The sequence below is a fragment of the Vigna angularis genome, chromosome 3 (genome assembly GCF_016808095.1).
Source record: "Vigna angularis cultivar LongXiaoDou No.4 chromosome 3, ASM1680809v1, whole genome shotgun sequence".
NCBI classification, from domain to species: domain Eukaryota; kingdom Viridiplantae; phylum Streptophyta; class Magnoliopsida; order Fabales; family Fabaceae; genus Vigna; species Vigna angularis.
The window spans coordinates 17,951,563-17,966,234 of record NC_068972.1 but is presented as its reverse complement, the minus strand read 5'-3'; the positions used below and the strand labels follow the sequence as shown (position 1 = coordinate 17,966,234).

Here is a 14,672-nt window from a genome sequence, read left to right as displayed (position 1 = left end):
TTTAAAGAAGGAGAGTTTCGTTCGGAAGATTCAAAACCAATGAAATATGAGTCTAGTCTACATAAATGATTGACATCACTTCTAATCTAAAATCTTAAGACAATGAGTTTACGGATCTTTATCCTTATGGTGTTCAACTTCATACTAGAATTTTGAACCGATCTAATGTGGGACGAGTCTGTGGACACACATGAGGCATACAACAAAAGGATGATGAGAAAATGACATAAGAAAAAATACTTTATTTTGCGAATTAAGTAGGTGTTATCAACTATGGAGGCCAACGAAAGAAAATAATGATTCAACAAATGAATATGGACAAAGGGAAAGGAGGATCACCAAAGTCTCTTTCCTTACCAACATGCCTTGATGGGGGGAAGTAAGATGTACTTGTGCTAGTGTGTAAAGAAACAAAGAGAGCATGAATGTCATTAGAATTGATATGTGTACTATACCTTCTTATCTATTAAGAACTAGAAAATATTAATGGATTTGTCATTCATTAAACCAATTTGAGCAACCTATAATACACTCTTATCATCAAAGAAAAAGTAGAAAAGAAAATTCAAGTCAAGTGAGATAATAAATTCAATAATTAAGTAAATAATTAGAGAAACATAACTTTATATTTATATTTATAGATAAAAAAATGTTTATGTGACGATTCATGTTGAGTAAGATATGTTATCATGGTAACCCATATGAAATTTTGAAATAAAAAATAATTGAAATAGTAAACCTTGTGAATTAGCTGTTGGTAGATATTTTTCTTACACTATGCTAAAATTTAGAGCACAAAAAAAGAAGTACGAGGATATCAAATAGTTCTTGAGACTTGATTAGGCAACAACATGAAATTATTAATATGTTGTCTCAACAAATGACTAGAGTATTAAATTATTAGGAAAAAAATAAAAAAAAAATCATGATAAGATGATTATGAAGCTTTAACAATTAGGTTAGAGATATAATTTTACTTAAGGAAAAACATATTAATTTGAGGTTATTTCCAACTAGTAATAAAGTAAGTTGCTAGGGAATATAAATGAATAAACTCAAATTTTCTTTAATATTTTGTTAAAGTTCACATATTCATGGAAGGGTTAGATGAAATTCACTTTGAACATGTATTGATGGAAACCTTGTGAGAGGTTTCTTGTTAATGAAGGATTGTCAACTGATAACGATTGATTTTACGTGTTTTTGTGCATATATTTTGGTGAATAAATAAACTCCTTCATAACTTTTATCTTGTTTTATCGTCAACTTTAGTGTGTTTTCTAGCTTTCATGTATTTTAGTTAGTTTATGCTTGTTTTTACCTCTAATCTCTTTATTTGAGTGTGTGAAATAAATGAATAGGAAACAATTCTAGTGGACGAAAACAAGCAATAACTCAAGGGAACATGTTTTGGGACAATAAAAAATCAATTTGAAGCAAATATCTATCTTGGACACCTTTGAAATTACACAAGAACTTGAATTTTAGAATGTTGTGAAAACTGCCTGTAGCTGAGCGGCAGCTGAGCTATCTGTCTCTGGAATGTTGTAGCTGAGGTACAGCTGGCGTGCAGCTGAGCGCCAGCTCTCTGGAATGCTTATGCGGGGCTGCAGCTGGGCATCAGCCCTCTAGAATGCCACGGCTGGGCTACAACTGAGGTGTATCTGAGCGGTGGCGATGCTGACTTGTCAAAATGGGTTATTTAAGTATGGTTCTCACGATTTTTTGGGCATTCTTCTCCTTCTACACTTCATTCTTCACCTAAAGAGATTGGGAGAGGCCCTTGGAGGCTGTTTGGGGTGTTGGGAAGCTCTCCCACTCCTCGTTGGGTCTTCAAGCTTCATCAATGGTGAATTTGCCCCTTTTGGGTTGAGGAAGAAGATGGGTCACGAATTGGAGATGGAATAGCGAAGGGGATGCGAAAATGGAGCAAGGAGCAGCTACCAATAACCTTGGGAGAGGCTGTGCATCTTCTCTTTGGTTCCAATTTGTTTCCTATCTCTTCAATTTTGCAGAACCCTAAGTTCTCCACCATGGAGAATTTTTCCTATTTGTTGAGATTAGTTGTAAAACATGGAATTCTTATGTATTTTGTGATGTTAATGATATATGTTTTTCCAATTCATGTTAGTATTCAATTTCTATGCTTAATGCTTGTTTTGGATTGATCACCCATGCATGAATTGTGGTTCTTGATGTATTGAGAAATATGATTTGAACCTAGAATTGAAATTGAATACCTATTTGAACATAAATGATGGAATTTTTAAAACTTCATACCCCCAATTCGCTTTGGGTATTGATCAGTGTATTTGTCACCCCATTTCTAACAACTTTCATTTTTAGAGCATATCCATCTGAGGCTCGTAGCAAAAATTATGATCATTTGAAGTTTTTAACTACAAAATCTTGATAACTATAAATTTGTGACCAATATATCATATGTGAACCTTCTATGTTTGAATACAACCTAATAAAATTGACCACATAAAAATATTGAGTAAAAAATAATTTTCTAAGTATTTTTAATGAATTTTACAAAATCAGGATAATATAGGTTAAACTAAAAATGTAACATTTATACACAGAACAATGACTAGTGAATAAAAACACCAACTTTAATGTGAAATACAATTAGAGAGAATGAAAGCTTGAGCCTAAATAAGTAAGATGAAACGAAATCATTTGAAGAACTTGAGTTTAACGTCATCACTACACTTTGGTAGGAGATTTCATCCAAATGAAAAAGAGAAAGGTGAGAGGTGTCGTTGTTTTCTGAAATGCTAAAAGATTATTTGACTTTGGTCCACCTCCCATTAGATATTAATTTTCAATTTAATACTAGTCCTAGGGTAGGACATTATTTAACATATGTTGGATCTATAACTAACGTTAAACGAGGAATTAACGTCCGTAGGAAGTTGGTCCATCATCAATTTGAACAAAATATTCAAAAAAATACAACTATACATTTTTAACTTGTGATTTTGTTACACTTAGCATGAAATTGACGATGTTGAAAACCCATTTATGTTAGTAGTAGTAAAACAAATAAAACAACTTAACGTTATGATTGATATTGTTCATAGATAAACCATAGAGTTTTTCACTTGTCAAATTGACTCCACTTTCTTTCTCGTTTTCGTCTTCCTAACTGTGAAGATTTCAGGAGCAAGAAAACTTCATCGAGTAACAAACAAAAGAAGTGGAAATAAAATGAAAGATCAAATGATTAATTTTGTTTGGTTCTCAGCCTAATATACATAGATAAAATGGTAAGTTTTCAGTGCCAATGACAAACAACCCAAACTTTTGGACAATTTTCAGTATAATAGATATGGGTAAAAGGGTAAATTTTCTAGCATATTGTTTTTTTTTATAAATATAGTTGGTGTTTGACATCATATATTTTGATTATGATTGAAAAATCAATTACAATTAAGAGAAATGCTTTAACATCGATTATATATATATATATATATATATATATATATATATATATATATATATATATATATATATCAATTGTGGTTAATTATATCACACTGATAATATTGTTCTTTTATGTTATATCTTAAAATATTTAATTTTTATAATTAAAAGATTTTATTGAAGTAATTAGTAAATGATGTTGTATTTCTTTTATAAAATCAATCAATATTAATATAAAAGTGTATTACTACTTATATTTTTTTAAATTATTAAATATTAAAAATTGAATTACTTAATATTTAAAATTAAATTATTAAATATTTAAACTTAACTAATATTTTTCTTAAATTCTATATATTAAAATAAAATTTCATCCAAAAAGAATAAAATATAATATATTTTAATTATTTCATTTAAACAAACTGTTTAAAAAATGAAAAAGAAAATATAAGTAATTTAAGTATAACTTATTTCTATTTTATTTTTATCCGAACACAAGCTATTTTTTTAGGTATAATACCTATTTTGGCTGGGAATGTTCGAATTTTTGCTTTTTAATGTTGTCCTAAAGAATGTAATTTGTGTTCAATTTGGTCCTTTTTGCAAACTCCGTTTAAATCGTTAACGGCCAGATGTCCAGATGTGCAATTAGAGAGTGAAATGTCATGTACGTGGAGTCCTTTGTGACGTTGTGAGTTGAATTTATTATTTTTGAAAATCATTTTGTGGCGTTGTGAGTAGGATTAACCAACCAGTTGTTGTCACACATCACTACCCTTGATACATCATCATCTTCTCCACAGAAACCCTAGTTCCCTAACTTAGCCAATGTCGCCGTCAGCCAAGTTGTGCCGCCACCATGAAACTGTGTCGTCACTAGATGACCACCAAACCCTAGCATCGGACCACCACCCATCATCTTCACCAGCATCGCCGCCGATAGCCACCACCGTCACCAATACAGAACGCGAACGCCAAAGTCGCGAGTCCTCCATCATCATCTTCAGCATCTTCCTCGACTTCCATCTCCACCATGAAACCCTTATCAGACTGCCATTCTCCACCACCATCAAACTCACCGTCAACCGCGAGATCCTCCACCAGATAGCGATTTCATCTTCTTCATCCACAATCACCGAACCTGCAATCAAAAAAACAACAAACCCAACAACCACCGCGAATCCTCCATTGACGCACAAACCCAGAATGCAAAAACGTGAAACAGAATCGCGTGTTCTCCATCAGTCTCCTCTAGTCGCGTGCACTGTCTCCATTCACCCCCTGCAAATCATTCCCATAAATCAGATTGAAGCAGCCATTCTTGCAAGCACCATCGCGCCGCCATGAGCCGTCGCGAATAAAAGGGGCAAGATCCTATCTTCGTTTCTTCTCGCTGTGCATAAGCAAGCTTTCCCTTACACCTCCTTTGCATCAGAAACAATGCAATCACAAGCACAAATCTGCAATAGAAAAACTCTTTCTTCGTCTCTGGTCGTGCAACACCAAGGAAGAAGAGCAACAAAGGACTCCACGTAAAAGAAATAGAATTTCAAAAATAATAAATCCAACTCACAACGCCACAAAGGACTCCACGTAAGCCAATATATGACATTTCACTCTGTAATTACACATCTAGACATATGCCCGTTAACGATTTAAACGACTTTTGCAAAAAGAACCAAATTGAACATAAATTACATTCTTTACGACTACATTAAACTGACCATTTCGAACATTCCCAACCAAATTTGGACAAAAATAGGTATTATACCTTTTTTTTATCACGTAAAACCCATTGAAATTGAGTCGAATTAAACTATAAAGAGGGGGAAGTCAAATCCTAAATTTGCTTCAACGTTTTTTTCCTTATTTTCACCTTTTAGCGCCAAGCTCCAAGTCTCAAAACCCCGAGCCTTCTACATGCACTAGGGTTTTGCTTAGCTACTGCGATTCCACTAGTAGAAAATGGGAACGGGTTCAGCATTGGCTGGGAAAGAAGTTCCCGTTGTCGGAAGCGACGCCGTTCGCTGGATCGATCTCCACGTTCCTTCTTCCTCCAACAATGTCGCCGTCAATGGCGACGCCGCTCCTACCACCACCTACGACCGCGCCTCCTGCTTCGTCGTTGGAGATCCTCCTACTTATCTCATCTGGTTTTCTTCTTCTTCTTCTCCCCTCTCTCTCTCTCCTCTCTTAATTTCATTTTGCGCGTTCCGAAAACTTACCGTTTTGCTAACCGCAGGAGAATTCACAAGGCTCTACCTCACTCTCTCGAGTTGCTTGAACTCGCCGCTTCAAAGGAATTCCCTCGCGTGGGACTCAGATTCACTTTCCCCGACGTTCTGTGCCCCTTCGCGTTCATATGCAAAAACGAGGTTACTTACTTCTTCACCACGTTTGGTTACGGTTTGGTGTGTGTGTGTGTGTGTTTTTTTTTTTTGCATTCGCAATTCATTTTGTTGCCTTTGTCGTTTGCGCAGATTTCTGGTGCTTCTAGATTCCCTTACTTGCTCTATGTGTTGACTGTCTCTGGCGTCGGGTACCTCTTGAGAATTCGAAATATTTCTGCATATGCGTCCATTTCCATTGTCCCTGTGGACGAGCTTCTGGAGGTTAATGTGCGTGGTTATATTGCCAATCAAGCGGCAGCGATAGCTGCTGTGACAGCCACTGCCGGGGGTCTTGTTGTTGGCACGAGTGATGGTTCTGTTTTCTGTTTCCAACTCGGTGTACTAGAACCCAGTGCTCCTGGTATGAACTTGCTATTTTCTCAATGGGCATGCGTTTTTCTCTTGCCTCTGTTTGTTTTCATTGTAAATTGTAGCTGTATTATTTGTATGTCCTATTGGAACTTAAGATTGCACTGAAACTTCACCCCTAGTCTGGTTGAGGTTGGTGTTGTGGGATGTTTTAATGGCGAATTAGAAAATAGGTTGAGGTTCAATTGCATAGCAGCATAAGTTCATCTTTTGACTGTCGTTAATTTCTTCTCTTGTTTTGAAATTTCGGTTATGTCTATTTTATCACTTTTCAATGGTTTGTTTTGAATTTGTTTTTGTCAAAAAGGTTTTGTCCATGAGCTGAGAGACGAAGCTGGAATCACTCGCTTGTGGGGTTTATTACCACGGTATTTTCTTTTTAAATTCTAATACTTGTTAAGCATGTTTAGTATCTTCTCCAATGTTCTAATATATTGTGTCTTTCTTCAATTGAACCTGTGTCTATGATGTGAGTTATAAGACATTTAATTGAAATGTGTATTTAGGGGGAAAATGGTAGGTACTGTACAGGAGTTGGTAATTTTGGAGTTGCACGAGAAAAAGTTTGTATTTGTTCTTCATTTGGATGGGACTCTACGTATTTGGGATCTTGCATCTCACAGCAGGGTCTTTAGTCATAACATGGGGACTATGACAATGGCAGGTATTGTCTTCCTCTTGGATTTAATTCAATCCTACATTATTTTTTATTTGTCCATTGCAATGCAGGTCTATATAAACATTGACAAGGACTGTTAGTTTTGGTTTTGCAACGTTCATGTTTATATGAATGGGACGAATTAAGAAATCTGCTGGTGGATACTATATTCTTTTATTTATGTGTTATGCTTGTTCCATTACTACCAGCCTCCATAAATGTTGAAGTGAACTGTTAATTTTGATTTTTGCAGTGCTTATGTTTATGTGAATGGGATAAACTAAGGAGGTTTCAGGACTCAATGATGATTTAACTAGTAGGTTTATGAAAATTGGTAATTAGTATGCACCTCATGGGAGTAGGTTATTAGCATATAATTTGGGATGTTTAGGGCCAAGCACTGGCTGTCTTTGATATTATTCCAGATTCTGGGAGACCTTTTAATATCTAGCATCGAACAGCTTTTTGGTAGCGAATTAGGATTATGATTATTGTGAAAACGGTCTTTTTGGATTCTATGGTTTTATAAGTGATAGGAAAAAAATTATAGTTTTGCGGCCTCTTTAATATTGTGTATGGGACAACAAACTTCCATGAAAGGTAAGTGCTAGATGCAACTTTGTAATTTCCTTTAGGAACTCTAAGCTTCTGTTTGCCTGTGCCAATGGACTGTTGCAAATGTGAAAAATCAGAGAATTAGAGAGTATGGCAGTAGTTTGCTTGAGCTGATTTTAAGGGATTGGTGAGGAAAGTTGTGGGTCCCATTGCCTGTTGATTCTGCGCAGAGGTGGTGAGAAAGGGGGTTAAGTCACGTTGAGGATAGATAAAGAAGAGAGAACTGTGCAGGTGGGCAAAGATGTAACCTCATTGATTATTTTGGACATAATTTATTATGTTGCTAAAATAAAAGGCGTTTATGGCCATAATTGAGTGTTTTGTTATTGTAATGATAAATAATTTATAAAATAATATGAAAATAAGAAATATAATTAATAATAATAAATAAAATCATCTTACTTTCCCCTCATTTCTTTCCAGTCAAACAATCTCTCTTTCCCCATATTTCTTACTTCTTTCTCTTCCTTTCCCTTCCTACCAAAGAGAGTATAAAGCACAATAATTAAGAAAATTTGAAAGGAAGGTCGCATTTTGCTAATGATGTTCTTCACTAATTCCATAATCTTTATATTTAGTGGAAAGGAAACAAATATGATATCTATTCCCATATCAGACAAATGTTTGTTGTTTCAAATCATACATCTTTTATTTCCAGTTAAACTACTTGTATTTCTCAGTTTGTTGGGTTCAATCTTTTTCTCTCATTTATTTCATTTTCTTCTCTTTCTATTTATTTATTTATTTATTCTTTTCCTTGTAATGTAAGTTTCTCAAACACATGAATCAAAATGTGTTTATGTATATATTTTTACATCTGCATTGTTATAAATGACAAGAAGCTGCCTTTTCATCTCTACTTGTACACTTTTTTGCTTATATCCAGTAGTTTTTTAACATAAAACATGCACTTGTACAATCATAATTTGATTTTTGTTTGTGGCTATAGAAAACTACAAACATGAGTGAAGTTAGTTTCTGCTCCGGCTGTAGCAATTTTTTTTGTCACTTTGTCTATTAACTTTCATTCACACACATTCTAGGTCTATTCTTTATCCTTTTTCTTGCTATTCCCTATAGATCTTGCAAATATGTTGAATAAAAATCAAAATATTATACACATTAAAAATATCTATATGCATTTAAAAGTTTTGTATACTGTGTTTATATGCCTTTGTGTAGTATTATAGACGATGTATTATTTTTTATTTTTACTTTTCTTTTTAAATTTGTCAATTTAGAAAAATAAAGAAATAATTTTGCTTTCATTTTGAAAGTCATGGAAGAGTCCTTATGGGAGATTCTTTAGTATCTTTAGCAAATTGTGGTCAATATTTAGTCACATCTTCCATTTTATAAGTGTTGAAAGGATTAGTGACAAAACATGTTATGGTATTGCTCTGGTACCACGTTGAGAACAGAGAAACTGAGAAAGAATATAATAATTTCTGAGTGTTGTTTGCACACGAGTATTATTTATAATGAATAAGAGATACATTAAGGAACAAAATTCTTGGTAAGATATTTTCCTATCAAATCAAATCATATCTCTCATAATTGAATCATATCTCTGTCATAATCGAATCATATCTCACTTCAATCAAGTTATGTATCATTTTAGACAAACTTGTTACAAATGTCATCCAGAGGCTTAATAGGCTTAATGAACATGTCAACCAATTGGTTATTAGAGTTCATAAAGTAAATAAGGAAAAAGCTAGCAGATATTTCTCAAACATAATAATCTCTCAATCAAAGTAAATAATGACAAAGCTTGTAGATATTTATCAAATATGACTTTCTCAAACAAGAGAATTCTTATTTATGATGAAGAAGAGATACAATATCAAGGAGCAAAATCAATATCTAATAGTGGGAAATATATGGTTAAATATTTTGTTATCACATCATGTCTCCCTATTTATTATAATCAAATCATATTTCTAACGTTATCAAATCATATTTCTAACGTTATCAAATCATATCTCTAGCATAATTAATTTATATCTATAACAAACTAAAATATGAATAAGATAAATTTCTCCATGGACTCTTGATGTTACTTTACTGGAATTTGCAATATTTTTAATATTTGTAAACATAATTATTACATTAAACTATTGATAGAAAAATTCAAACTGTCTGATGTGTATAATTTATTTATTGAATGAGTTCTATAGTTTCTATTTATAATTAATAAATACTTACTATTTTTTAGAATTAAAAGGTATTATTATTCTTAGAATTTTGGGCTTAAGGGTTAACTTAATTCCACAAAATTGACTTGAAAGGTTAAAATTACACAAACTTCACAAGTTCCATTTGAGCCATATTCACCTTTGAGACTGCAGTTAAGGCAACTTTTCAACATTTATATATCTTAGAAAGTGGACTTTAAGCTGAATTTAACCTCTTAAAATTTATTTGTAAGGTAAGGCTTGCACTCATGTATATATATAATTTGACCATATTTCTAGTTGATGTGACATCTCTAATATGCTCTCTCACATCAAGGATTGGACATCTAGAGCTTGGGAATATATATTAATGGGTAGTTTGATAGTGATCTAATAGACTTAACAAATCTCATTAGGATAAACTTAGATAGTTTCTTAGGAAGTGGATAACCTAACTCAATATCATAAAATCGACTTATAAGATAAGGATTATACTTATTTATATACTATATAATTTGGCCACATATTTAACCTATGTGGGATCTCTAGAACTAAACATAAAAATTTGTGAAGAGATTATGTATGTTTGTTTAACTAAGTTGGATGTATAACCAAAAGTTAACCACTAATTATTAGGGCTATTGGCATCCTTGCAATCCACTGATGGATGGGTACTGGAGAAGCTTTTCCTTGTCATGATGTTTTTATCTACGATGAATGCTAAAGATTTTTGATTGTGCATATTTGAAAAAATGGAAGTAGTCACATGTAATGAATCAGGAAAGAGTTGAAGAAAGCAAAACCCACTTGTCTTGTTTATTTGTCCTTACTATGGGGATTCGAATCTACCACTGGGTTAGTCCAACAGAATGGGGCTGGGCTTGTGTGGGTGCAAAGGCTAATCCTTGCAACGTTTATATTGAAAGAAGAGATTCTTGGAGTTAGTTATGCATTTAGATAGGAGTTTAATGAGCAGGTTATATGTATGATTTGGTAGAAGTTTAGGGGATGGATGTGTTAAATAGATTGAATTACAGTCATTTATCTTGAGATACAAATCAGTCAATAGCCAAAATGTATCAAATTGCAAATCGTAAGATTCCAGTGACTATGGTTGCCATAACTTGGTTTGGTCCTCGACATAATGGTAGGTTGAAACATGCTTTGCTGCACAGTCTTTAGGTTGCCCCATCTAAAAACAAATATTACTATATTTATAGGGTCAAAACAAAAATCGGCATATTTCGATGACAAAAGCTCTGTAGGGACAAAACATGTTTTATGTAATGGCTGGTCACCTGGCTATGATATCCAAATACTCTAAAAATACAAAAAAAGTATTGGTGTTTGATACATTGATTATTTTGAAAAATTTCTTTTATAGTTGACAGCTAAGGTACTCTAAGATATAACTTGAGACCCAATTTAACACTTACTGTAGTTTTATATTTGTTATATTTACTGTTAAAATGTGTGCTTTGTGTGCTATTCTAACTTGGGCAGGGAAAATGTATATTTTTTGTTGGGTTTATAGTAGCAAAAATACATTCTAGTAAGTGGGGGAAAAGATACTTAGTATGCTTACTTGTAATGATTACGAGTATATTTTTATTTGTGACTATCTTTTATTGACTGTTGATATCTGATGAACAATTAGTAATGTGAATATCTCTTTATAGATGTGCACTTATTTTTTTTTTACACACATTTCTTAAAGTATCTTGGTTGTGCTGTATCTTGATTTTTGAAAATTTTCCATATCACCATTTCCGCCTTATGAACTTTTATTATACTATATTTGGATTTTTAGCATTTTGGATCCAAAGTGACAATGAATATTGTGGAGATGATAACTCATTTTTTTTGCTGGGATTAGAGAGAAATCTCTGTATATGGAAGGACCTCAAACATATTTAAGCCCAAACAAAACTTCCTAGTTTAATTTAGTTTGTCTGTGTAATTTTCTAGAATCTATTAGAATGTTAAACATTATCTCTTTTGCTGGCATATCAAATACAATTTAAAGTGAATTACATTTGATCTCTGCTTTGCTTTGTTTATTGATATTTGTGTCCTTCCAATTCTTGTGTACTTATACTGATAGGTTCCTAAATTGGGAACCTAATCAAGAATGCTCTTCCTCACACAAGAACACAAGAAAGGACGAAAGAATATAGAATGATATTCACAGAACCAATGTTTGTACAGTGAGAACAGAGGCTTACCCTCTTCACAGGTCAATACCTGTCAACAACTAACTCTCCAAAAGTCCCTCTCCCACTAACCAACCCTTTATTTATAACTACCTCATCCTCCCCCCTTTAACTGTCGAACAGTTAAATGATGACAGCTAACTCGCTCTCTTATTCCTTCTCTCATATACAATCCACCCTTGCTTATTATTCTTATGCCTATCATATACTCACAAAATGTGCTCTCATACTTTGCTGTTTGTTCTTCAGGTGCTACCTTTGTGAGGTTATGGGTGGGTCAATCTTACTCAGATATCGGCATAATTCCTTTGGCAATATTATTTCGGGACACATTGGTATGCATTTAAAGGCATTATGATTTCTTACTATTTTTTTTTTTAAATACAGCTATACAGTATTGATTATGTTTAGATTATCTTCTGTTTGGATATGCACTTGAAAGAAACTTCATAGTTTCTGAAGTTTGATAATAGCAGGACTTGTTAAAGGATAGGGGTTAAAAAATGCATATATGGATTGAAGGTTTCCTATTTTAAATGTATTTCTCACAACAGTTTAAACTAGTAACTTTACGGTCCTACACTAGCATTGAAGCGTATGAAAGAATCCAATTTGGTTTCTTGTGATCAATACCTTACCTTCGAAATAGTTTAACTTAGATTAATCTGTAAATAGTCTTTTGAAGTATAGGTCTGGTGATAATAACTTCACAATGATAATTATTATTTAAGTTTGACTTGGAAAGGACTGCTTTTTGTAACCTATTAAGATGTTATGTTTAAGCATTAATTAGTGAAATAGGAATAAAATTTGGTGATATAGAAATATATTTCATATGAAATATTAAATTAGGAACAGTTTACTCCCTTGTTTTGTTTTATAATTTCAATTTATTTGATGGAGTGTGATAAAATGTCCCTTGTCCTTCCCTTGAATGATATTGGCATTAATTTCATATTCATTGTGTATGCATGCTTGTTTATGCAATTGCCAGCTAATAAGCCAAATGAGTTGGCTTTGCAATAGCCCAATCTGAATTTGTTTAACTAATGCCTAGAAATTGTGGCTGTGTTTAGTTATTTAGTTCACAAGGTTTCCCTCTAAAGCAAATAATTAATCAAAATTTGATGGTTCTTTCGTGCTCCCTCATTTCTTTTTCTCATGCTGTTTGGATTAAATCTTCTACTTTTTATTCTAAGTTTGGGCTGAAATGGAAAAATTGTAGTTTTTCTTATGTTTACAGTTCATAGGAACCTACTTCTGTTAAAATTTGTTGAGAGAAGTTTGGTCTGTCTGTTAAAGATGGTAAAATCTGTTGTAGCATTCACTGTTTAGTTAATGTAAAGTTGATATTACACTTTGACTTGTTATGTTTGTTTTGCTTTCTTTTTGTAACTGAGTTTTTAGGCTTTATTGTGAAGGATGAAAACTTGGAGACGATCTCTTTATGTAGTATCCTGTATAATATTGGAGATAAAATCGTTTTTTCTATGGAGTCTTCCGTGCAAAACATTCCCTTGGAGGAGGTAATCTGTTGTTTTTATTTGTTCAGCTTGAATTGAATGTGACTTTCCCCCTTGCTCCAGATGTGAGTGTCCTTTTATTTTTTGCAGGGAAGATGCCTTGATGTTAAATTAACATTGGAGAAGATATGGATACTGAAGGATGATGAATTAGTATCACACACATTCTCCACAAATACTGATGAGTATGCAACCTTTTCAGTTTTTTAATATCTGGCTGTTCATTTGATCATGTTTCAGAAATAGTTGTAGAATAAGAACCTTGAAACTGTATCTCTAGAGGTGTTAGCATTTTACTGCTCAATAGGAAAGCAGAAAGTTGATTTAGAACTCTTATGTAGCTAAATATTTGCCAATTGATAGTGATAGTGCTAGTTCTCCACAATTCCAGCCACTGCCATCCCTTCTCCCTGCCGCCATGGTTACATTATCTCTTCTACTTGCTGCTCTTGATCTCTGTAGAAATGTAATGTATTTTCTCCCTCAAGTTTTGGAACCCTAAGTTCTTTTTTCTTCTCACAGCTTTGGAATGGCCCATTCTACTGGAATTAATTTCTCTCTATCTACTACTCCTACCATTACTTCTGCAAAACTCAACTGGAAAAACTATTTATCTTGGTCTTCTTCCGTGGAGTTATGGTTTTTTGGTCAAGGATACCATGATCATCTTGAACAAGATGTTTCCACTGTATCCGATGAGGAAAAATCTCAGTGGCAGAAGCTTGATTTTCAATTATGCGCTGTCCTATGGCAATCTGTCGAGCAAGAGGTCTTAGAAATTTTGAGACCTTACAAAACATGCTCCTCTTTTTGGAAAAGGGCGCAATATATCTTTGCTAATGATGTGCAACATCTCTTTGATGCAACTCAAAGAGTGACTTCCCTCAAACAAGCCAATCATGATATGGTCACTCACATAGGAAAGGCTCGTGCTGCTGTAGAAGAGTTGAAAAATTTCTTTGTGGCTGATTCTTTAGAAGGTATCAACAAGAAGCTTGATAAATTTTATATGGTCCTAATTCTAAGAAGTCTACACTCAGATTTTGATCATGTTCGTGATCAAATTTTAGTCGGTGATCAAGTCCCATCAATGGACAACTTAGTTACTCGACTTCTTCGGGTACCTACATTAGTAAAAGACGAGAATTCAATTGATGGTATTGAAACATCAACTATGGTAGCACCACAAAGAAGAGGAGGAGGCAGAAGCAGCCGAGGAGGACGTGGTGGTCGTAGTATGCGTTCTCAATGCACATATTGTAAGAAAATAGGCCATACCCAAGAGAAATGTTATG

The 14,672-nt window shown here is 33.5% G+C and overlaps 1 protein-coding gene across 3 annotated transcripts in view; it reads left to right on the top strand.

Moving 5' to 3' along the window:
* The first annotated feature begins 5,280 nt into the window (after nucleotides 1–5,280).
* The window catches only part of LOC108325929 (nuclear pore complex protein NUP160), a 31,175-nt gene continuing 21,783 nt past the window's right edge, over nucleotides 5,281–14,672 (top strand). For 2 of the 3 annotated variants that reach the window (XM_017559078.2, XM_017559077.2), the window contains exons 1-8: nucleotides 5,281–5,585; nucleotides 5,675–5,807; nucleotides 5,913–6,183; nucleotides 6,499–6,559; nucleotides 6,698–6,855; nucleotides 12,104–12,189; nucleotides 13,276–13,380; nucleotides 13,468–13,562. In XM_017559078.2, coding sequence (XP_017414567.1) covers nucleotides 5,398–5,585; nucleotides 5,675–5,807; nucleotides 5,913–6,183; nucleotides 6,499–6,559; nucleotides 6,698–6,855; nucleotides 12,104–12,189; nucleotides 13,276–13,380; nucleotides 13,468–13,562 — 1,097 coding nt within the window. In that variant the 5' untranslated portion in view covers nucleotides 5,281–5,397. Of the gene's footprint in view, nucleotides 5,586–5,674; nucleotides 5,808–5,912; nucleotides 6,184–6,498; nucleotides 6,560–6,697; nucleotides 6,856–12,103; nucleotides 12,190–13,261; nucleotides 13,381–13,467; nucleotides 13,563–14,672 lie in introns of those variants that run through there. The other variant, XM_017559079.2, reaches the window with a different exon arrangement.